This window comes from Centroberyx affinis, unplaced genomic scaffold (assembly GCF_046629955.1).
Source record: "Centroberyx affinis isolate AG114_WGS23_722 - 3 ecotype Tasmania unplaced genomic scaffold, CSIRO-AGI_Caff_v1 ptg002447l_1, whole genome shotgun sequence".
NCBI classification, from domain to species: Eukaryota; Metazoa; Chordata; class Actinopteri; order Beryciformes; family Berycidae; genus Centroberyx; species Centroberyx affinis.
The window spans coordinates 52,862-78,860 of NW_027280688.1; the positions used below are offsets into that span (position 1 = coordinate 52,862).

Sequence of the window (25,999 nt, forward strand, 5' to 3'; positions counted from 1 at the left end):
CTGGTCATCTCCCTTCATTGCCCCTCCAAACATGTCCTAAGTCAGTGGTTCTCAACGTGGGGTCCGGGGACCACCAGGGGTCCTTGGGAGGGTTCCAGGGGGTCCCCAGCAAATTGATAAATTGTTAAACTTCACCGTTATTTCATTTACAAGAAGTTGAGTAGAAGAATGACTATTTTGATCATAGTTTCTCTGTTTTCTCTCTACCTACAATAGATAGTCATGGAATTCTGGACAAGATCATATCTAACGATCTATCTACCTAATGGTGTCAGATTTGGGTCCGGGAGACAAAATCTTATCAAATGGGGGTCCTTGGCCCCAATGTGGACTAAGTATGGGGTCCTTGATATGGAAAAGTTTGAGAATCACTGTCCTAAGTGTTGTAGTGTGTGTGTGTGTGTGTGTGCATGCGTGTGTGTGCGCGTGTGTATGCATGAATGAACACACAAGAGACAGGGTCCGGTTTTAAAAACTCTCTCTCAGTAACTCTATTTCTGTATTAATGTACAACCGTTGAAAATTACAGCAATTTTTTTGTTTTTTTGTTTTTTCAGTTTTTTTTTTTTAAACGATCTATCTATCAACAGCCATTTTCCAGAAGAAAAAGTGAACAACGTGAGCAGAAAGAAAAACAGAAAATAAAGCAACAAAGAGAAGAGGTTGGGGGGGGAGGGGTGGATGTAAAGAAAGAAAAGAAAGAATGGACGAGATGGGGGGGTGTGAGGGGGGGCAAATTAATAGTTAATGTGTATTTTCCACTGCGGAGTGTTTGAGCATGAGTGTGTGAATGTGTTATGTGTGTGTGTGTGTGTGTGTGTGTGCAGGTCGTGAGCGTGCACGCGCATGCTTACAATGGGTGGTGCTGTAGTGTGCGTGAGCGGCTGAGATTACACTTGGCGGTTCAGTACGACTTTTAGCATCTGATCACTGGAATTTTTTATTTTTTTTTCCCCCCCAAACTGGATATGGAAGAAGTCGGGCTCACATTGGGCTTGGCTCCTGCATCATGTGGACACAACCACATAAGAGGAATACGAGCGATGTAGAGAAGAGACGGGAGAGGAAGAACGGGACAAAGTAATGCAGAAATAAAAGTCATCACCGTCTCCTCAACGAATATCATCTCCCTTCTCCCACATGTTCCTCGTCTGCTTGATCCAATTTGTTCTCAAAAAATGTGGGGAAAAAAATATATCTCTCTCCTTAGCACTCTTTACAAGTACTTCTTTCACATCGTCATTCTAGCATCTCAGCGGTAAAGTCCACTGCACAAACAGCTCTGACATTGCTTATAATTTTGGTGATCTTAGGAAAATGAAGCTTATTCTGCTATTGCATCCACTGCAAGTCGCTCCGGATAAAGAGCGTCAGCTAAATGCCTGATATGTAAAATAAATACAGCCAAGGAAAATGCATAATCAGTGTTTTCAGTCACGTCTTGATGTGAAATCTGACCCTTTCTGATCAGATCTTAAAAGCTGCGTTGAAATCACAAGTGTAGCCAGAGCAAACATGATGTTGTGAAGCCAAACGATGTACATGAAGAGAGGAGGAGGAGGAGGAGGAGAAGAAGGGGAGATACAATCGTGCCATTCTGTGACCCTGCAGCAAATCAGAGCGAGAGAAGGAAAGACAGAAACAGAGAGGTGAATGAGCGAGCGAAGGAGGAGGGATGAGTGTGAAGGATGTGTGCACCGAGGGATGAGAGGAAGGAAAGGTAGTAGGAGGGAGGGAAGGAAGGGAGGGAGGAAGGAAGGAAGGGAGGGAGGATGCTGGTGCTTTGCAGTGGCGATGGAGCTTCAGGTGTCGTGGAAATCCTTCAGCAGCGTGCGTCTCCTCTGCTCGGCGATGTGCATCTGATTCTCCAGATCCTGCAGGGCGGAGAAAAACTCAGGTATTTATTATACAGCACTTCAGATGAAAACATTCACCAAATTAACAAAATAAAGTCCATTGTAGCCCTTAACTCTTCTCACCTCTACATTGTTTCTTCTTACCCCTTTAAATGACAGCATACACACTAAAATCATCCATGTGTCCCTGGTAGATCATTCGCTCCAGTACTCAATGCTAACTCTTTAGCATTCACTACATTAACTGATAGTTGGTGACTAGGCTAAGTTTTGAATAAAATACAAATATGAGTTTGATTGTGTTGATGTGTCTTGTGGCCGTGGAGGGTCTGAGTTTGTGGACCGGGACACTGGAGTGAAACGGACTATTTCATATATTCTGGTTATTGAATTGTCAGGAGCCTGTTTTGTCTGTGTGTGTGTGTTCTAGTCTTTGTCCTGTTTATTTTGTAATGTTATGTGTTATGATGTAAGTGTAATGGCTGCATTGTCACTATGTAAAGTCTGTTTTGTGGACCCCAGTAAGAATAGCTGCTGCAATGCTGTAGCTAATGGGGATCCTAATAAACTAAACTAAACTAAACTAGTATTATCCAAAGTAAGAAAACTGACCTTTTAGTAATAAAAATGTTTTTTTTATTATATGCCATGTAGATTCCTATTTTTTAAATAAAATATTATTAACTCAACAAAGCGGATGTAGCCAGGTTTATTTTTGGAACAATTTCCGGTGATGAACTACATATTCATCCACTGTGCAGTGATTTTAGCTTCCCATTACCTTCATTTCCTATGGAAGTAGTCCCTGGTAGGTCGGTACATTATTTTTCTATCATATTGCATGTACATTTTACCAATCTTCCACACAAAACTGCCAAACTTAGCCGCATATCATTTAAGTTTGCTCACCGCTTAGCTTTGGAGCTGCTACAACTTCTCATTTTCTCACTTTTGACATGATGCTAGTCGCCTACTATCACTCAACACAGTGTATGCTGAAGTGTTAGCATGGAGCACCAGAGTGAATGATCTATCAGGGACACATGGATGATTTTGGTGTTTATGTTCTCATCACTTAATGGGTAAGTTGTCCAATAGACTGAGTATCTTTAATCTCCTGTAACTTCATCTTTCCTCCCTTACCCCCCTGCTAAACTCCTCCTCTTTACTCCTACTTTCCTTCCCTCCCAGTTGCACCTCCCCCCCACCCCCATCGTTATTTCTCCTCCCTCACCCCTCTGTCGTTGGCGCTCAGCTCCCCCTCTCCTCCTCCCACCACTCCTCTCTCGTAGCTGTCGGCCCGCTCCACCTTCCACGACAGGTTTTCTATCTCCGCCTCCAGCTGGGCCTGCTGGTACTCAAACTGCAGAGAAAAGAGAGAAAAGCAGAGATTAAATTACTCTTTTTTACCCCCAGTGACACAAACAGAGACAGTGATAATCTCTAGAGTGGCGTCTTTAACTATCCAGTCTAGACTCAAAATGGGCAGGAGGGCAAGAGAGGGGAAGGAAGGGAGATGAAAACAAGATCGCCCTTGATATGATTACCATTATTACACTGCTTTATACTGTACAATTGTAAATAAATACATTCAACAGACAGGCAGGGAGAGGTGTTTGTTTCTCACCAGTTTCTTGCGCGGGCCAGACTCCATATAATAGGCGTAAGGGTAGGTATACTGCAGCGTGTAGCGACACTGGAGACAAACACAAGAGACACTCAGGACTTTGGGACTGACATGGCCATCTGAACTTAGAATGAATGTTACCCCACTTAATATAGCATCCAAATTAAGACAAACACCTTCATCTGGACATAATCTTAATCTGCAGATTCAGCCACTTCATTTGATCTCTAGCAGATCTATGTTAATGGATATTTTTCAACATAGAAGTACTTGTGTGATATTTTAAAGGTCATGATGATACACAGGCAAATATTCTGGCCAAATTCCAAGGCAAAATGTGACCTTTGGCTTGATTGGTGACAAATTTAGCCTCGCTGGCTCACTGCTCATTCTCTCTACTTCGGTAGGAATGAAGAAGTAAACTTAATAAAAGTTGAGTTGATCGTTCAAACTGAATTAATTCATTTTTTAATTAACTGTCTAAAATTGTCTAATTTCATTTAATTTTTTTATGTTTTTGGTAGCTAAATTTAGCTGATCAGTCTTATTGATACTCAAAAGTCTTATGATTATGTTTCCATTTTGCTCTTGCTCTCAAGCTTTCTTGCTCTCTCTTCCATCCTCATTCACTCTCTGTCTCCATCTCTCTCCCTGTCTCACTCTGTGTGCCTGTCGCCCTTCTCTCTCTCTCTCTCCCTTCCTAGCTGTCCAGTATGCACACACAAACACAAACACACCCACACACACATATATACATGTTTCTGTGTGAGTACCTTAGCCAGTAGCTTGGCAGCGTTATGCAGGTACTGCCAGTCGATCCAGGTTCCCAGGTTGTTCATCACTCTCTCCTGGATCTTCTCCTGGATCCTCTGGTACGTCTGAGCCTCCAACTGCAGAGACTTGTTATGGTTCTCCCACTGGTGGGGAAGACCAACGACAACAAAAAGAGTTTGGCTTCAGAACGCTTAGATTATGCTGCACATTTTGTTTTCCCTTTTTGAAACTCTAAAGAACCAATCTCGTGCCTTCAGTGACTTCAGTTATTTTGGCACAGAGCTGCACCAGCAAACTCACTGTGTGTTATGTGGACATACAAACTTCACCAGTGCTTCGACAGACATGAGGGTAACTAGATAATGACAACATTTTCATTTTTAGGTGAACTATTCTGTTAATTTGTGAAAGTGTTCTCTACCCACCCTCTCGAAGTAGAAGAGGTATTTCTTGAGGGCCTCTCTGGCCTGAGCCTGCTGGCTCTGGTTGACTATGTCAGGGTTTTCTTTGTAGCGGCTGCACTCATAGTATTCACTGCCGTGGGTCTTCCAGTCACCAAGACACATCCAGCAGAAGTCTGGGAGGAGACAGAACAGAAACGCACAGATATGACCATGAATTCTGAGCTTTTTCCCTAACCCTAACCCTAACCCTAACCACAGATATGACCATGAATTCTGAGCTTTTTCCCCCCCACTTCACACATCAAGAAGAAGTACATCAGCAATAGAAGTTTACAAGCTTGCATTCTTCTGTTTGCACTTACTGTGTGCCAAATAAATGCGTAATGTCCAACACATACAGTGGGAGATATAATACCAGCAAATTTGGTATTATACCTAAGAGGCTGGTGACGTTTGCGATGTACCAGTGAGAGACCCCAAGGGAAAAAAAGTTTCCTGGTTACATACATGAAGACATTTTAGTTTTTTAAACAAGTTTTTAAATAGCATTACTTGGTTGTTGGATCACTGAACTTAACAAAATGTCCTACAAGACAGTGTGAGCTGTCGCAAAACAGCCCAAACATGGAACAAATTGAGAGAAAAAAGGCTTTTATTCCAATACAGATGTTAACATGCCACTAGGTTGGAAACTATGCCACTTAATTCAAAGTGCCTTACAGTGCCATGAGTGCAGGCTTTAACAGCATGGGTGACTACAGTGGGAAAGAAAAACCCCTAACCCTGCAGTGTTAGAGGCTTGCTCAACCCACTGAGTTAAACAGGAAAATAAATGTAAAACTCAGATACACTACTCACCGTGTTTGCACTTGGAGCATTGCTGAAACACACAAAGAGAAAAGGAGGAAGTGAATTTAGTGAACTGGGGACTTTACTTGACACGACAGCTACTCAAGTCCCACTTCAGCATGAGCCAACGAAGATCTGAGCAAATTAGCAGCTGAACATGGAGCGCTTGATTTATCTCACCTGGCGTGTGACAAGTCAAGCTTGGAGGCTGTTCATGTGTCTATTAAGACAAAATCAAGCACACCTCAAGTAACACAGGTCATGTACAGTACTGTGCAAAAGTCTTAGGCACCCTAGATTTTTTATATACATTTTATCTTAGATGTTTATTTATTTTCTGCATTAGTGTGTCAGCAGACTGCTTTTTATAGCAAATCTTTTGATATTTAGAAACTCTTCATTTCATTATTTTTGAAAGCATCTTCGCTTTATAGATTTTTTTTTTTTTTTACATGTGGCTAAGACTTTTGCACAGTACTGTATGTGCAAGAACAATGCTCAGATATACTGCTGCCCAGGTGTGATCTAGCCAAATGTCAAAACTATTCAAGTTATTGTAACTTAGAGCCAATATGTGGGAGCATTGGCAGCAGTGTGCAGCGCTCTCTTTCTTCAATACTGAAGTCCAGCTACATTCCAGCAGCTGCTACAAATTTCATGGGTTGTGCGTACGCTCATCCTCTTTTCTTTTCCATTAACTTGGAGCTATAGCTGTCAGCTCCCAGTAACTGAATGTATTTTAAGCATTTCCTGTGCTCCAGGAAAGTGTGATTTTCAGCTCTGCCTGACTCACCATGTGATTGCACCCTCCGTTCTTCTCAATGCAGATATTGCACTTAGGACACTGGAGGAGGAGAAAAGAAAAAAAAAAAAAAAAAAAAGAACACCACATTCAGATATCATTCTAAAATGTAAAATGTACAATTATGATGAGATGGGAGAAATTCACAAGTTGTTTAGTTATAATGCAATATGTATGTTTATGTGTTATTGTTTTCATGCCCACACAATTGTGACTTCTGTACCGACATCATCTCTAATATAGTTTTGATCCTAAAGTGATATCATGGCAAAAAACCTATAATCATACTATAAAGCAAGGGATCTCTGTCTGTATGTGTGTCCTTCGCATATCTCGAGAACCGTTTGTCCGATCTACTTCACACTTGGCGGGTGTATTGCTGGGGACCCAAGGGTGTGCAGTGTCGGATTGGACACTGCGACACGTTCAATATTAATAAACTTTAAATAAACAAGCGAACAGCGCTCTGTGCAGCAGCGGGGCTCAAAGCAAGCGACTGGAAGCGCAGTGTTTTGGATGAGCGGTTCTCGAGAAAGCTGCAAGCAGAAATACCGGAGGCCAAGCAATCGGCCCGTTCTGAACAGGCATGTTTTGAACGGGCACTGCACTAGTGACTTAAAAGCACGTGTCTACATATTTGTGTGTGTGTGTATCTCTGTCCATCTCTCATCAGTCTTAAGTGTGTGTGTGTGTGTGAGAGTATGAAAGGTGTGCATGTGTGTAAACAGAAGTGCAAGTGTGTCGGTTTTACATCTTAAGTGGTTTGTAAGTGTGTGTTTGAGTAAGTGAGTGAGACTGTGAGTGTCTGTGGCCATGTGTGAGTGTATGTAACTGTATGTGGTAATGTAAGGGTGATGTAACAGTGTGTGTGTGTGTGTGTGTGTGTGTGTTTTCGTGTCCTTCATACATCTTTAGTGTGTGCGCTGATGTAGTTGGCTGTCTCGGAGTCATCGGCACATTTGGTCAGCCATTTCCGGATCGTTCCACAGTCTGTGGGCGCGTGGTACATCTGACGGCATTTAAAACTGGAGGAGAGAGAGAGAATAGAGAGAGGGAGAGAGAGAGAGAGAGAGAGAGAGATTTACATTTGTAATGTTTTCAAAGGCTGACATAACATATACCTGTATTATAAATTATAAGTTAAAGAAAGTTTCAAAAAAGCTAGTTTTCCATCTAAAAGTAAAAAATGTTAAACAAATGAATAACCTTAACATGAATGAATATACCAATACGTTTAGATCTGTAAAAACACATGTAAATGTGTGTAAATAAACAGCTTCAGACCTAGATGTCAGTTTGTGGCCAAACACTGACATCATGTAATGTTTTAGTAACAGTTAACCAATGCAGGATTTTTGAATATTTTAACTATGGGTGAGCAATTTCCTCAAAGTTTCTTGTGTGAGAGACGCATTCACTTCACTCTGGGGCCAAACGCAGAAGCTGATGTGTGAACACATTTGAATTCAATGGGCCTCATTCACAAAACCTTCTTAAATTTGTCTTAATGTTATTCTTGAGAGAAGTATTAACATAAAAACAAAGTATGATTCATGAAACATGTGGATGGCCTTGATTTTGTGTCTAATAATGTCAATCGTTCTTTTACTGGATAAAAACTCAGTGACCTGGTAATTCCATAAATGACGTGTTGACTGGGGCTTCCACCGCAGATACAGAAAGCATTTCTGATGTGAAAATGGCACCAAAGAAGGCTTTAAAAAGAGGAATTATCTGTACACTCTCTCCCCCAAAGCCATATTTGGCAAGTAATCCAATAGCAGCAAATAAGCCATTCCGAGTGTCAGAGTTGTCACACTGCTTGTGGGTCTTTATATAACAAGATAATCAACAATGTGAAACATAATGCTTTTCACACGTTTCATACTGAGTTCACTGTATTCAGCTAACCTATACATGTCAACATTAATGATCATATCTGCTGTGATAGCGTATTTTACACCTTTAACCATAGAAAATTGTTTTATATCCAGCATGAAGCCTCCAAAAATTTATCTCAAGTGCGTTTGACCATAAGAATGTTTCAAATGACTCATGCTGTTTGTACAAAAGAACAAGACTAGGTTGACCTATTGCAAGCCGGGCCATTGATGTCTCGCCTCCTCTTGGCTTTCGCACCCTCGTATAATACGTGTTCTGTACTGTAGTGATATACTATATAAGTGGCACTTTGTACAATTTTAAAGGCCCATTCACATCTAGAACGATAACTATAAAAGATAACATAACAAGATTTAAATGGTTGTAAGTAAACAGAATGTCTGTGTTCACACTACAATTATAAAAACATCCAAAATAACATAACTATTGGATGTTATAATAGTTAAACATAGTCAACTTCATGAGCTATTACTGTCTTACCACTGTTCCATTTCCTTCTGTATTTACTTTCATTGTGTTCTGATTTGTTATCCAATTTATTACTTTATTTACTAACTTTATTTATTTCGCTGCAATCTCACCAGATCAAATTCCTCGTATGTGTAAATGTACCTTGCAATAAATCTGATTCCGATTCTGATAAAGCATTTTAAACCAATCAAAATAAAGTTCTACAAAAGGAAGCGGTGGGAGAATTTGTTAGTTCACTGCAGTGATGCTGTTGCTTGCTGAGGAACTGATGACAGAAGTCTATTTGATAAAGACCATCGCCTCTAAAAATGTTGAAAAGAAACGTGACACACCGGTCGGGGTCAGAAGAGCTCTTGGGCTTAGTGGTAAGGCTGTTTACTGACTTGGATATACCCGCTAACTAGACTAGTTATCTTGCTTACTAAAAAAATAGCATCATGTCTTGGCCAACCTGATCTGCTGAGGGCAAATGCGTTATTATTCTATCTTTTTAATCGCTATGACCGGAGGGTAACGTGTATTGAAAACCCGTTTAGCCACGGTGAAGTTACAGGTGTTTCTCTCAACATGGAGACTATCCTCTTTGATCCACAGTAGATGTGGTGTTCAGAGTCACCTACTGGTAAAGAAAGGAACAGCTTCACTTGGTGACTACCACTCGCTCTCATATAAACAAAGCACAATAATGTCATGAAAGCGCCATGAAAGAGCATTATTGATTCTGCCGGCACATCTCTCCAGGGTTCCCACGCCTTCTTAAACATCAAACTCAAGGACTTTTCAAGGACTTTCCAGACCCGATTCCCTCAAAAATTCAAGGACCTAACACGGCATAGTTTGGGACATGGATCAAGGTTAATTACTGTTACAACACTGAGAATATTCCACTTCAATCACTCGGGAGACACACATGCAGACAGCAGAACTAGCCTATTTACTAACGTTAAGTAAAAAAAAAAATATATCAAAAGAACTTCAATTTCTATTCTTGCACAAACTGTATAAATTCAAGCACTTTCAATGACCCATGTCTGTTTATGTCTATTTTAAAAAAAACTTTCAAGGCCTTGATTTTTTTTCTCAAATTCACAAACTTTCAAGGATTTCAAGGACCGGGTGAGGACCTTGTCTCTCTTTTGCTGCAATTCATGAGCCCAAATCCTTCGGCTATGTCGTTATTTACTTTGAGAGCGAGTAAATTAAAAGCACGTCGGTAAAGTAATCATGCTCCGACAATATCGTTGCAGTGTGAATGCTTGAGCAATGGTGTATCGTTATAGTTTGTAGTATTTTATAGTAGGGCTGAACAATTAATCAAAATTTTATCAAAATCGCAATATGGCCTACTGCAATTTTTAAAAATTGCAGTATTTAGAGGCACAATATTTGTTAAAGGTGAAATGTGTGTCAAAATACCATTTTATATTAAATATTGTCATGCTGCAGAGATGTCCTGGCCTACACATCATATTCTACAGACTTAAGAAAACATCTTTGTTTGGTACAGATCCCCGCAAAAATCACACCATAATCATTTTAATGCGTTTTTCAATGAAAATTAGAATAATGATGTAAAAATTATCATTCCCTCAAATATCGCAAATCATATCGCAATTGCAATATCAGTCAAAATAATCGCAATTAGATTTTTTTTTTTCAAAATCGTTCAGCCCTATTTTATAGTTCACTATTTTATAGGTTTTATAGTTGTCGTTCTAGGTGTGAATGGGACTTAACAGTGCAAACTAAGCGATATCACGTATGCCACCATAACTGTAGGTCTCGATGCCACTTCTCGCGCAACTTTCATTTCATTGTATGATTTGTGAACAAGGCCCGAAGTCTGCGTGTAGCTCTGAATATTTGCATATAGTGTGTGAGCGTGTGTAGGTGTGTGTCCTACCAGAAGACTTCAGTGCAGCGGCTACACTGCACCCTGCGCGCCCGGGGCTCCTGGACCTGGATGACTATGGGACAGTCTGCACCCGGGCACAACTGCAACTGGAAGTGACTCTGGAGGAGAGAGGGAGAGAGGGGGAGAGAGAGAAGGATTAGATAAGACATAAATAATACGCTACAACTGGAAGCTTAAGTTTATGTGGATCTGAGGCACTGAGGTCGTCGTTATTCTTCCATAGAAAACTTTCACTTTCACAGGCGAGAGATGAGAGAGACGAGAGAGAGAGGCGGTTAGATAAGAGATAGATCAGGTGCAGCATAGAAGGAAGCCATGTTTCTATCCAACTGCCATGTAAATTTTAAGCAAAATTTTGAAATGCTGCAAAAAATATAAGGGTATTTTCCTCAGTTGAGTAGAAGTGAATAAAATGAATGTAATGAATGAATTTAATGTACATCAGAAGAAAAAACTACACACATCCACCATAGTCTTGATTCGTATTGATAAGAATTGATTCATATTGGTCAGGTTGTTATTATTATTCATGCCATCAGAAAATGAAAGCAAAGAAACGCACTTGGCAATATTCTGATGTACCAACTAATTGCCATACAACAGGGACTTAAAAATGGGAACAGCATGTATGACATTTCTGGGAAATCATGATGGATCGAGTATTTTACAGACATTTTCCAAAGTTTTTCAAGTCAAAAGCCACTTTCTGTTGTGCAATGACAGTGAACCATTCTAGCCGTGCCAAGACTACATTATTATTTATTCGACAAATGCATTTCCATCGCTATTTAACACATCATTTATTTATTGACAAAACCATTTTCTGGCTCAAGCACGCATAAAAACCTTTTGCAATACTGAGGAAACTTTATCAAAGCTTGCAGTTTCCATTGAGCTTTTCTAATTTGAGGCATCATAATTTGCATAAATATACTTGGATGGAAACCCGGCTAGAGAGACAGACAGAGAGAAACGGAAAGAGAGTGGGAGAGTGATGAGGAGATTCAGATTTAATGCTGTGTGAAGGCAATTGAAAGATTCACTTGTTAAACCACAGACACAGTGCTTTACTGAGTGCTTTTTCCCCTTTCTCACCGCCTCTCCACATGCCTCTCGCTATTTGCTATACATGCAGACCTCAACCTAACGTCTGAGCAGATAGCTTCAGTACACACACACACACACACACACACACACACCTCGACGTAGTCTCTGAAGAGGTAGCGTCTGTATTTGTCCTTCAGCTCCTCTCCTGGCAGCAGCGGCAGGACAAAGTCTTCTGGCATCTGCAGGGAACAGTCCTGAGCCATACACGAGATACCTGGACACACACACACACACACACACACACACACACACACACACACACACACAGAAAGAGAGAGCTTATTATGGAGAGTCCTGAATCACAGGCAGGATATGTGGAGAAAAGAAGCATACACACTGCCCTAACTGCCCTAAAACAGGCCAATCACCAGGAATTACTTTTGTGTGTTTTTAAGATCAAAAGTCACGAGCGGGGTTTTGATTTAATATCAACAAAAAATTTAAAATAAATGCTATGAAATGATATAAAGTCTAGTTATGTACCAACAATGGTTTGGCTGACACACTTTGGAGTCTTTTTTCTCAGTTTCACTATTATCAATACTTTACTGCTGTTTGGCTTTGAAGGCATTGCAGACTTAGGTAAATATGTAAAAAACACATACACAGGGTCCGAAATAATCACCTGCCAAACACACACACACACACACACACAGTTAGAATGAGTCCTGAGCAATACAAGAGCTACTCTAATTTGAATATCATCAATGCACCAAAGCCTTTTACCTAATATACCACGGCTGTTAAGGTTTTTAACTATTTTGACATATTTGTGATACATATGTATATTTATAAATCTAGTTGCAAGTCTCATTTTGATGTTCTCTGTCACAACTGTAGCACTACAACAGCAGATTATGGAGACACATTGACCTGCTCTGCTAATGTAACCCAACAGTAATAGCTCATAATCTACACTATACTCTAGGGTTGGAGGGAGGACCGTCTGCCAAACACTTCTCATTATCGCTACTTCACACACTGATTGCATTACAATAATGAATTTTAAAAATGCCTGTATTGCAGCCTTTGCGATACAGAGATATAAAACAGCCGTCTTCGACTATTAATCTCTTCTCAGCACTTATTTTTTATTTCTTTTTCTCTAGGGCTTCAACTCTGACACTTGCACTCCTTACTACTGGACCAATGAATGGTGCACATCATTTTAAACAGTAACTAAACATCAAACCCAAATCTGTGTGAAGCTGAAATTGCCTTCTGCTATTGGCTGGTCTTTGGTGCCAGGAGGAGAGGGGCCAATAGCAGATGGCAATTTCGGTAGCATGCTTTTTACCATTAGATGTCAGGCTTTTACACAGACTTGGGTTTGGTGTCGAGTTACTCTTCAAATCCACCGGTAACCAAATACGTTCCATTTCGGTGAGGTTTGGCTTCAGCCGGCGAGTTTCTAGTGGTACAGTGACCCAGAAACCGGATTGGGGTCATCTGTTATATAACCGTCTTCAGAGAAACACTTAGCAAGGTCAAAAGGACTCTGCTATGATGACACACTATCAGAGAGACTGTTGGGAAGTAGAACAGACACACACACACACACACACAAATAAAGGACAGGGCGTCTCACTGACTGGTAAATTCTGCACACTTTAACACACACATATATATACAAAGAAGTAACTTGTAACTAATAGATGTGCACACCCACACACCCATCTGCTTGCCTGCTCGCCTGCTCACACACACACACACACACACACACGTTAGCCCAAGGAGCATGCCTGTCTGGTAAATGTTACACCAGATGGGAGTCATCAAAACTTAGTATTACACCACCTTTATCTTCAAAGTCACAGCTCACTCCTGGATTACACACACACACACACACGTAAACAAATATGGACGTATACAGAAACATACACCCAGGATCTACAGTGTTTTCAGTCACTACAAACAGTATCATAAAGTGACTGATGTAGCTTGCCTTGCTAAATTAAACCAGTCGGGTCTGCCAGGAAAGCTCAGGCTAAAATAAACTTTCAAAGGACCCGAGGTCTTCAACTACAATGTAACCCTCAGCTGACAAACACACACTCGCACTCACACACACACATGAATACAGAGACGGAGAGATGGCAAAACTGATAAATGAACAGATACTTGTGAGCCTCAGATCAAACTGAGCGTGTGACTCACCCACTCTAATGCCATCTTTGATGAGTACACACACAAACAAACAATCACACTCACCCACTCCCATGCCATCTTTGACCAGTACAGTGCAGTGCTGCTCCCAGCATGCTTTGCAGAAGGAGTGCTGGCAGGGCAGAGCCAGCAGGGCGTCCCTCCGTACGACCTGTAGACACACACCGCACTGGAGGGACTGGGGGGCCTGAAACACACACACACACACACACACACACACACACAAATTATATACACACCATCAGACACAAACTGCACTGGAGAGCTGGGAGGGGAGCTAAGACACAAACACTTCACATATTTGGGTAACTGTAAAAAGATCAATCAAAACAAATGCAAATATCTGTAGCGTTAATATCAAGGAAAGTTAGTTGTCATAGAAAACTGGAAAAAACAACCAAACAGGTCACACCATTGGCTTGAATTTCGTCATAAGCTTAAAATCAGAATCATATTACTCACCAAGTACAAGTCCAAATGTTTATCAGAAAATTATTTTCTCTATTATAGCGGAGAGTGGACCTCATGTCCTAAGAAGACGTTCTTTACTGTGATTATGTGTACGATGGAAATTCAGTGGCTATAAGAAGCAGCTCAACCTTGGGCAGCACCAAACTACCCATAATCCCATTAAAGAACGTCTTCAAGGGTATTACGGCTTTTACACAATGTTTACCAATGCATGTGTACTGTCTGAAAAGTTTTCTTCAAAGTGCTGTAGACATAAAGACCAAAACAACAGAAGAAAACAAGAAAAGACTGCCAACTAGCTCCCTGCTTGCCACAAGAGTTGGCATGGCAACCAATAATGGGAATTTATGGGAAATATCAACATGGCAAGAAGATATTTTTGACCAATCAAGATCACTTGGCTGAAACTATGATGCAGATTAAAATGTGATTTGAGTCGAGAAAGAAAGATATAAAAAAAATGGCGTATAGTTTTAGAACCAGAAGTCAAGCAGCAACATATATCAGGCTTTAGGGAACACACACACACACACACACACACACACACACACACACACACACACTGTCTGCTGATACTCACAGTGACTGATCTGCAGGTGCTGCTGGGCTGGACCAGAGCGTCTGACAACAGCAGAGACGAGTTGGACTTATATCTATGGAAAACATGACCAGAACACATAAGGTCAGGTGAGGAACTGAGTGTTTATGAGAGAGAATATAAAGTAAACAGTAGAGATGTGGAGAGAGAGAGAGAGAAAAATAAAGAAAATGAATGAAAAAGGAGAGAAAATACAGGAAAATGAGAAATAAAGATGGAAAATGAGAGAAAGAATGAGAGAAACGGGGAGAAATGGCAGAGACAGAGAGGGGGAATCAGAGAAAGACAGGGAATATGAGAACGAGGATTACTGAGAGAAAGGACAATGAGAAAGACAGAACGAGAGAGAGAGAGGGAAAAATTTGAGGAAAAGACTGAGCAAATGGAGGTAGAATAAGAAAGAAAGATGGAGAATGAGAAAGAGAGGGGGAATCAGAAAGAAACCAAGATGGGTAGTAAGAGTGAAAGAGAGATAAACGGATAAACTGTGGGAACAACAGTGAAAAGGGGGAGAAAGACAGAAGAGACAAACCTGTCCAGTATTTGTGAAACCTGCCAGTGAAAATGCACAAGGACCAGTTTCGCTACGGCTGGTAAAACCTGGGCAGAAAGAGAGAGAGAAAAAACAGAGAGAGAGAGAAAGAGAAACAGAGAGAGGGAGAGATTAGTTTGAGAGATTAGTTTTGGTGTGTTGCTTTAGTCGCAGTTGAGTCAGCTCTCCCCGTCTCGAAATTCATCTGAACTGCGATGACACAGAGCAATGTCATATTGCCTCAATTTAGCTGTTTTCAGTGTAACTCACAGTAAGCCAACACTGCTGCCGGAGTGTAGAATATACTTCATGATCCCTGACTACAAACACAACCACTCATAATGCAACGTTTCTCTATACTTATTATGTCTCTCTATACTTCAATATGGGTGGCAGAAGATACTGTGGGGAAACACTATAAAACATGGTAATAAATTCAAATAAAAATCAAGGACATCGATGGTTAAAATCCACCAGTTTTTCCCCTGAATTCCTAAAAATAGATGAGGCAAATTAAATTCTCTGGTGGCCCTGAAGAAAAAGTTTTTAGAGCAAAAACAGAAGTCTGTATTGACTCCATTAACACTCCTCTGTCCTGGTCAATTAATTATCAGTTTAGGAACCTGACATGTAGTCACTTATCTCCCAGTGGGCTGACGTGATGGATTCTCTCAGCTGTAATAATACAGTGATACTATTAGAAGAGCCAGGAAGATAAAGCTGAGTGTCTAGAATTACACTACCATATCATCACCATATCAGCTGGCACTACAGGCCGAACGGCTCAAATTAATCCTAGAGGTTAGAGAAGCCTGGAGGTGGGGCTGGGCTGGGCAATACTGACAAAATCAAGCATCACAATATTGTAGACCGAATACCTTGATATCGATTAGAGCTGCAACGATTAATCGATTAGTTGTCAACTATTAAATTAATCGCCAACTATTTTGATAATCAATTAATCGGTTTGAGTAATTTTTTAAGAAAAATAAGTCATAATTCTCTGATTCCAGCTTCTTAAATGTGAATATTTTCTGGTTTCTTTACTCCTCTATGACAGTAAACTGAATATCTTTGGGTTGTGGACAAAACAAGACATTTGAGGACGTCATCTTGGGCTTTGGGAAACACTGATCCACATTTTTCACCATTTTCTGACATTTTATAGACCAAACAACTAATCGATTAATCCAGAAAATAATGGACAGATTAATCGACAATGAAAATAATCGTTAGTTGCAGCCCTAATATCGATAATGTGATGTGATATTTTGGGTATGAGTATTTGTGTTTTCATAAGATATTTACACACAAGAAAATTCAGAACATTAGTAATTATCATTAGTGATCAGTGATGTGTCATCAGTAATAAGTGATGTGGATATGATGAACAGGTAAAGCCAATCATTGTTCATTTTACTCAGCCAGAACAGGCTTAGGAGTTCAGAAAATTGTATCACTGAACTGTAACACAGCCTTTAAGACCAGGAAGAAGTAACTTTTAAGTTATTTCACAATTTTACGATAACGAAAATCCCAGGCGATATCTAGTCTCATATCACAATATCAATATTATACGATATATCCCCCAGCCCTACCTGGAGGTCGCTGATTTCTGGGAAAATCTGAAAACACCCCCCCCCCCTCTTTCACCTACGCCTTTGAGCAAGGCACTGAACCCCCAGCCGCTCCTTTAGAGCTGCTCAGTTCTGCCAGCAGTAGTGAACTGGTTGCACCGAGCAGCTCCCAGGTGTGAATGTGTGTAACTGTGTGAACGTGAAGTAGGGCGTTGCTGGAAAAGAGCATGCATGCTCAGCACAGTTTCCCTAAATAACCGGAGAGTAAAAAAGCCCAGTGTGCAGCGTGGATGGATGAATCTGAAAGGCCGCATTCACAAAAATGTAACCTCATGATTATTGTTAGTCAGCCTCCTCGCACTCGGAACAATGTAAACTGTCATACTGGCACTCGGGCTGGAAATTACATTTTTAGCAAGCCTCCTTCAAGAGTGAACTCACTGTACGCGTTTCAGGTTAGCCTCACACTTCCACTACAACCATAACCTCAACCAACAGCACGCATCTCTTTCCATAGCCTATATCATTGCTCAAAAACCTATTCAAAAAGGGGGGAAAAAACCCACACACAAGCCAGTTAGGGCATCAAGCTTCAAAAAAGCACATCAGAAAGATGACAGTAAAAAAAAGATTCTTTTAAAATTTGACTTTTTTCCCCAGACTGATTTTAAGCAAAAACTTCAGCCCATCGGACCATCATCAGTGCTCTATTCTGCTGTTCAATTTACATTTTTTGCACCATGTCAAACTAAAAGAATCTTTTTTTTGTATCCTTTTTCTTTGAGGCTTGATGCCCTACCTGGCTGGTGTGTGGACTCCTTTTTCCTTTTGATGGCGTTTTTGAACTGAGCTTTCGAGCCAAAGCACCCAAAGTAATCACTAGTGCCTTAGTCAACACAGGCAGAGTATAGAGGGTTTTTATTCACAATTTCATATCTAAATGCAATACACAAGATTGTGCCCTGTGCGCAGTGTGCTAAATGAAAAATTTGGCCTGACGTGCCATGGGAAGGTAAACTTAAAAAAAATTACCTGCCAAGAATTATTTTTACCAGCCAAAATAGCTAACATACACTGTTCACAGAAACGTCTCCCTACTCCTTTTTCAAAGCCATTTAGTGTACTGAACCAATAAAGAGACGAGAGAAAATTTGGATTTAATTCAAAACTTGCTCACCCATTTACCTTGACCCCAATGGATCAAGTTTGTAATTCATCATGAAGTGACTCGCCACATCGGAACAACGGTTAAGTTTCGGGTTAAGAATTTGTTTGATACACAGCTATTGATTTGTTTTGACTGGTTCATGGTCAAAGTGAGTGTACGGTGGCCTGTAGGGACAAAGTTTGAGAACAGGGAGAAACCAAAGACTGTATATAACCATGGGATTCAAATGTTATCGTTGGACTAAATTGGTGATAATGAGCAACTTCTATTTCAAAACTGAGGTATGGTAGGAATATGATTTGAAAATTTCAGTTTTACATTACCATTTGGTTCAATGGGATGAACATTAATTTGATTTATCATGATTTTGCATATGTGAGCCATATGGTGATACATACTGATATTGGAAAAAATCCTTATGATAATCATGATACTGATTTCAACCATATCGCCCAGCCCTACCTACATGTACTTATGCTACAATGAGAATCTTTGATTTAGTTATCAGGATACTTTGATAGTAGTGACGCATCATGCAACTCAGCTAGAGTCACATGACACACACACACACACCTTGAGTGCGGCGGCCACGTTGTTGACCTCCTCCGTCAGCACCCTCTGACTCTCCTTGTAGGTCAGGCAGGTGAACTGGTATTCCTCGGGGTCGAAGGAGTCGGCGCCCTGCTGCTCCACGTCGCTGGCCACGCCGTCGTAGTATCCAGCGATGTCGCCCTGATCCTCCTCCTCTCCTCCGTCGTCCTCATCCTCCTCTTCCTCAGAGTTCACCCCGAAGTCTTCCTCGTTGCTGTCCGCGCCTGGCTGTTCATGTCCACAGACATCCAATCGATTGAATCAATCACCCGGACAGGTAGACGGCCCGCCTACCTGTCGGATCCTACCGGTCCGATTGGCTGAAATGGCTCGAAGCTAGCGTCTCCCCTCTTCCTGGTTCCTCCCCGCCCCGTTTACACTGGCTCGCGTCTGGGAGGACTACACTACCCAGAGACACCCTCTCTTCCTGTTTGAGGCGCGTACAGAGCGCGCTCAGCAGCAGCGGAAGAAGCAGAAGAAGTCGCACTCCCCGTCACTCATCTGGAAAGCTGGGTACAGGAGGATCTGAGGGGAGAAAAACAAGACTGGGGAGGAGAAGAGAGGACGGGAAGGAGGGAGGAAGGAAGAAAGGAGAAGGAAAGGTAAGAGGACGAGAACGAGAAGGCAGGAAGAAAGAAAATAGGAAGAGAATTGGATGGGGCAAGCAAGAAATGAAAAAGGAAAAGAAAGGAAAGGCGGGGTGGAGAAAGTGGAAAAAGACAAAATTAGCCTTGTCAAAAATTTGTGATGGTGTTATTCATTTGAATTTTTACTGGTACACCATGAGGTAATCACTAAACATGTTGCTTTCCACTAAGTAAAATGAATGGCACATTTATATAAAAATAGGAGAAAAATAAACATTTTGTGCCTTTTTTTTGGCATTTACTGTTAAGTAGGTGTATATTATGATATGGAGAATTAGCTAACAAGGTGCAAAGAGTCATTTTTCATTTCATGGCGGTTTGAACATCTTAACGTCACAGTTCACACATCAGACTGGTGTGGTTAAGATGTCAGTGAAGACTTGTGAAATAAACTGAATGTGCCAAAAAATACCACAGCTCTCTTGTTGTTGATTGAGCGTTGCCACTTACAGCCCATTCAACTGTTTATTCACGGTTTCCTGCTGGGTGCAGGAACTCGTATTGTGCCCACTGCTGCAGCAGACTTGGAATAATGGAAACACAAAATGGTTTTTCAGGGCCGAACGAACCCATTTATATTTCCTCAAAATGCTGCCCTGGTATCAGCTGTCAGATATCAGGCCTTGAAGTTAACTGACTGATGAGAGGATTGGTACCAATCTCAATTTTCTACATTCAGTATCTATTTTCTGGCTTCTTACACATTTGCCATTTCTCTATGCCAAACTTGTTTCTAGGCCTTAATTTTTTGCTGGATTTGAAGATTTTGTTTGCTGATAGTGGCTGGGGCAGTTTGAATGTCAGCTAGGCCATATTATTCTATAGCGGATCATTATTCTTTACAATAACAAATATAATATGTCAAATGACAGTGGGGTCTCCAGCAACGTGAGATGTTTAGTCACATGGGTATCTTATTTTTCCATATTTTGCATCCAATTCCTCAACTTTTCAAATTCGTTTTCTATACTTTCCAGACCTGTATATGAACCCTATATTTAATATGCTACACTGTGTGCATGCCAACACTTTAGTGCACTTTATTCATGTTTTAAGAAAATAGTATGCTTGCTTGGCATCATCTCAAAAGCAAAAACATGAGCACCACAACCCACTTAACATGCTTCTTGCTCTTCAAGCCTCTTACCACACAAAAGTACATTTATGGAAGAGCTTTCTTATCAAATAAAATAGTTGGTATGTTCCAGTTAGGTTTAAATGTTACGATATTTTATGATATACTGAAATAACTTTTATTTATCCAGCTTATTCCTGAGGGAATTCATTTACAAGAGGGACTTGGCCAAGGCAGCAGCAGCACATCTAGTTGCAGACATAATAAAAACATATAATAAATAATATCTGAGGTAATAGAGACAGATAAGACAAAATAGGACAGGATGTCACGGTCATCAGACGTCTGTGTCGACCTGATAGGAGGCCGAGGCGTCTGCATGGTCACTGAACCCTGAATCATATCACAGTGTTTTTTCTGAGATGGTTTAGGGAGTAGCTTGGGCGATGCTTTTACAGACTGGAGCTGCTGTATTTCAGTGATACTGACAACTGAACTTTAGGTGACGAAGCAGAGTATCACATTTTGGAAAGGAACTATTGAAACATTTGGTTTTCATGAGTATATTTTTCCACAAAGCTTTCACTCCTCACATATTAGTCCAGCAAATTATTCCCACTGACCCGCTCCCAGCTGTTTATCCTCATTTCTGCTAAAAGCAATGTCTCTATAAACTTCTTCAAAATCATGTGTTAGTGGTGTTTTAAGGAGGAAATCTCCACACAATCTTACAATCTCATGTCCCTAAGGCAGAACACTGTGTTACTAACTCAGTCATGGCCATCAGATTTCTTCTCTGTACAGATGGAAAGTTCAGCCATCTGCATCATCACTACTGAGGGTCAACCTCTCGTCAAGGATCCTTTCCACACACAAACACACACAAGGCTGCTGCACCCTAAAGGTCAGCACACAGGCAATAATTTGAGACCGTACAGCATTTTTATAAACAACTAACAGCATTTCTCCAGCATAATTTTGTTTTATTAGATATAGCCTATTCCACAAAAATATTCCAACTGGTCTGGTGCCAGCTTTACACTGAAAACTGAAAATATATTACCTGTATAAATCAAAATTACACCCATGTATCTATCTGTTTTCTATACTTATCCAATGTGAGACATTGTGATCATGATTTTTAATCTACTTTTTACATGTTATTTCAAAATGGGTGGGTGGGGTGGGGGGGAGGGGTGTTAAGTGGGAGGGTCTAGGCTAAGTAAAATGTCAATGTTTCCAATGCTTTATGATTATTAACTGTGAGGGAAAAAATGCAATACATGATGCACGCTAAATGGGGCAGCCATAATTTCTCAAACATAATTGTAGAAGCATTATGACCCTTCGGACCATGATCCAAAATACTGGCCCAGCATTGTGGTTCTTAAACAGTGCACCCTAGACTGAGTTCAAGACTTTCTGTGAATATCAATGCAAGCAAAAACATAAAAATAACCCAAGACAACACTGGCTACATAAAAGCTCAATCATTACGCATACAATCGCACATACCGCCAAGGTAGTGCTACATTGAAATTTGAGCTGTGTCCAGCAGCTCACTGTGTTTGCTTGGTGGTGTCTTGCATTATTTGTTTTTTTATATAGCATTTCCAAGCAATCAATAATATAGAGTGGCTTGGAATCTTGAGTCTAATCGAACTGTGCTGTGAATTCAGAGTGGGGAATTAACACCAGCCTCCAGCCAAACACGGGGAAATCTTTGGCTGACAGCTGATAAGTTTGTTTACTCTACCAGCCACTTGGATAGGTAACACTGTTTGGGAGCTGTATGGTAAAAACCAAGCCAAAACGGTTTGGCTGGAAGGATAGTTCAGCAGCTGGTGAGTTTTGATATTCAGTTGTCACTGTGGCATGAGGATGAAAAGCTAGTTTCCTGGCTGTGAGACTAGAAACATTCAGAACCACAGACCCAGTGGTTCTTCCACTTGGTGAGGCTTTGATTACAAGACCTCGTCAGAAGCTTTGGATCCCAGTTTCTCAAACATAATTCCAGGACCCAGTTTGACCTTCCTGAAACCGTTTGCCTTAAAAAGTCTTTGAAAACCTCTGTTCAAAGTATCTTCCAGTTGGCACCGTGCCCGGCAGCCTCACTGAATTGATGCCGTTTCTTTGTTTACAATCTTGTGTTTCAAAACTATGTTTGCTTGTGAATTTCCTTTGTACTGTATGTGAGGTTCTGTACTGTGAAACTCACAGTTGTCTCTGCACCAATGTCACACAGACAAATTCTCGCTCATTGGTGCACTTTGTCTGAGTAAAGTGATTGTGATCCTGTCCTCCAATGTATCCACCACCCTGCCTCCACCAATGTCCTCTGAAGCCTCTTGGCTCCAAGGCAGAGAATTCACTTTTACTTTCACCAGCCACAGTGGCTGATGCAAGCTTACCCAATTTCACCTACCAAACATCTTCCTAGAATGGAAAATAACCTCCAAAGGACTGGTTACCTAGCCAAGTGACTCGAAAAGTAGACAAGCCTCCCAGCCAGAGGCAAAGATTTAACAGTGTTAGGGTGGTGGCTGGTGACAATTTCCCACCCTGTGGTTGTCCAACTAAGTCACTCCTGATAATATGCAGCCATGGCCTCAGAAGCAGGATGGGAAATTACCACTGGCTACCAGTCAAGTACTGCTCATTTTGGCTTTAGACAGTAAGTTTTCCAACACTACCAATGATTATGGCAGGTAGCCATTGTTTGGAGGTTCTTTTATTTTCTACAAATAATATTTGATGTTTGGAAACTCCCAGCCACTGTGTGGAGAAGGTGAGAACATCTGTTTCCTGCTCTGCCCACAGATTATCTGCATGTATCTTTCAGACTCACACAATTTAAGTAAAATCCAACAGTGTGATAGTTGCTGTAGTTGTTTTGCTATAGATATCCAAACATTATTACATTACACTCATTTTGTCCGAAGTTCCAAATTGCTCTTCAATATTTATTTGCCTCAGATATTAGCCTAGCTCCCCAGCCACTAGCCAAATAGAAGGATGGCACAGGAATTAGCACAGCCACCAGCCAAATGTTACTAAATCTGATATATCTGTCTACTCTACTTGGCAACTAAACTTCCCTCACAGAAGATGTTCTATTCTAAAAGCCAAGTTGGCATGTCAGACAGTTAAAGTGGCTGGTGAACTTGGGGATTTACCAGAGATTGTGGCCTGTGGACAAAATGTTAGTTTTCTTTGCTGGCTAGAAGGCCGGCTAGCCTAGATCTGGAGGCCAGGGGTTGTGGCTGGATCAGGTCCAAGGTCCCTCCCTCCCTCCTGCTGCACAGTTGATCAGATCACAGCTACACCCACACTACTCGCTGTTTGACTCACTGCTTTTCTATGCTGTATACAATTCAATGAAACCACTTCTCTTTCCTTTCCATGTCTCTTATTCTCTTAGATTCTCTCACACTCTGTTTCTCTCTATCTGCTTGCCTGTCTCTCTCCAACCTCTGTTCACCGTATACCAGTCTCTAGCTTTGGATTTAACTCCACTAAGACGGGATTTAAAAATCAGCTCTTGCTTGCATCTCCTGTGCTTTTTGGCCCTACTACATTGTAGCTCTATAAAACACGTGTGGGACACAACAGGGCACGCGTAGAGGCTTAAGGTCATGATTTAAAGGATTAGCCTGTGACGCTTTAGCTTTGGGGATGAGAGGGAGAAACTACAACTGCAGTTAACTTGGGGGCAAACCGGGTGATAAGGTTAGGCACAGCATGGGACGGGAAAGCCTGCCCCAAAGCCACACCGATAGGCATTATCTGCAAGTAGAAAACAGCAGAGAAGTAGTGCATGTGCATACAGGCGCATGACAGGGTGCCTGATATAATTGGCAGGGCAGTGAAATTCCTTTGCAAGTAGAGAATGCATTGAATGAAGAGTCCTCTACCGTGACAGTTTAGCACCGGCCTTAGGTTGGCTTATTTCGACCTGCGATCCTGACGAATCTGCGAGGTTTAGAGGCACAGGATCAGAGCAGTTGCTGCCACCGGGGTTCAAATATGACTTTGCAAATATCCACCTGGATCCAAAACGCGGTGCTCGGCCAGCCAGCCCGGTGCCAGCCCGGCTACAGACGAATGCTCGCATTCCGTCCGGTCCAGGCTAAAAATAGGCAGCAAACTGGGTGACATACATATTGCTAGGCTAATATATCATAGCGACTCAGCAAGGGGTTGTTGATCACGTAGATATAAGTGGGGGGGATGGGGGGGGGAAGGAGTTCGGGGAAAAGATAAGCAACATATAACTGGTTCGGGTTGTTTTGCTGGTAGCTAGCTAGCTACGACAGCCACGGGAATTCAGCCTGACTTCAAAACTAAAAGGCAGCAAAGTCAATTTCACACAGCGGCTACTAGCTACCGTTAGCCGGGTTTAGCTTCCTGGCTAGCGTGTTGACATTACATTCACCAGTGAATTAACGGCAAGGCAAACTCACGCATTTGAGTAGCTACACAGTTTGGGACTTTGTGAAAAGCCTTTCGAAAGTTTATTAAAAAACAACCGTGTCTATTGTTCCCTGCCACGAATTAAAAAAAAAACATACCAGCTATTAGCTAAGTTAGCAAACCCCCCCCCCCCCCTGCTGTGCCTCCGCCTCTCACCCACTCTAGTCCGGGGATTGAGATGTAAACAAGGCCTGCCGGAGCTCCGGGAATAAACACACAGACACAAACAACCGCTATATGAATCCCCACCCGGTGAAGTTGTTCATATTTACCTCCCGGAGCAGCGTCGGCTCGGCTCGCAGCGGCAGCCCAGGAGCGGTTTGAGAGGATCCGGAAAGCGATTAGACTCTGGTCGCTTTGGGTGAGCGGAAGGTAGACGGCTACGGGGGTATTTATAAATGACGTCACTTCCGCGTCTCTCATTTCGGGCTGCCTCTCTCTTCCAGGAAAGATGAGGCCACATAGGATGAGCAGCATTAGTAGGATGGGAAACCTCTTCATGCTTCTTACATTACAAATAAGACACGTCTCTACTGTGGGAGCTGTTGGGAGTTTCTCATAACAGGAGGTTTAGGTTAAGAGCTAAAAAAAAAAACACTTTTTACATTTGGTTTATATTAGGGTTAATCTGACACGGGTATTTGAAGGCCGATACTAATTCTGATATTTTAGACTGAAGATGCAGATAGCCGATATTTTATGCTGATATTCAGTATCTTTACATTTGACCTTTATCATGCCAAAAAAAAAAAACTGCAAGTATTCAGTGTTTCCCCCAGAATTGTATTGTCAGGATGGAAAATCTTCTGAAACAGCATTTAGACCAGAGGTTCTCAACCTTTTTCATATCAAGGACCCTAATTTAGTTCACATTAGAGCCACGGATTAGAGACACGCATTTGTTATGTCCTACCTAGGGTGTCTCTCCAATATTCCCATATATACATATACATATAATCTTGCTGTGGTACTAGTATGCTATCCTTCAGGGGAC

General features: G+C 41.4%; 1 protein-coding gene across 1 annotated transcript; it reads right to left on the reverse strand.

Moving 5' to 3' along the window:
• Positions 1-483: 483 nt before the first annotated feature.
• Positions 484-25,368, reverse strand: arih2 (ariadne homolog 2 (Drosophila)). The gene is given in 16 exon segments (XM_071533877.1): positions 484-1,874; positions 3,091-3,219; positions 3,484-3,552; positions 4,257-4,400; positions 4,683-4,834; positions 5,520-5,541; positions 6,304-6,354; positions 7,220-7,337; positions 10,589-10,698; positions 11,800-11,921; positions 13,919-14,060; positions 14,925-14,997; positions 15,475-15,542; positions 18,793-19,037; positions 19,040-19,355; positions 25,278-25,368. Coding segments are annotated over 15 exon segments (1,536 nt in total). The 5' UTR covers positions 19,059-19,355; positions 25,278-25,368; the 3' UTR covers positions 484-1,802.
• Positions 25,369-25,999: the final 631 nt, after the last annotated feature.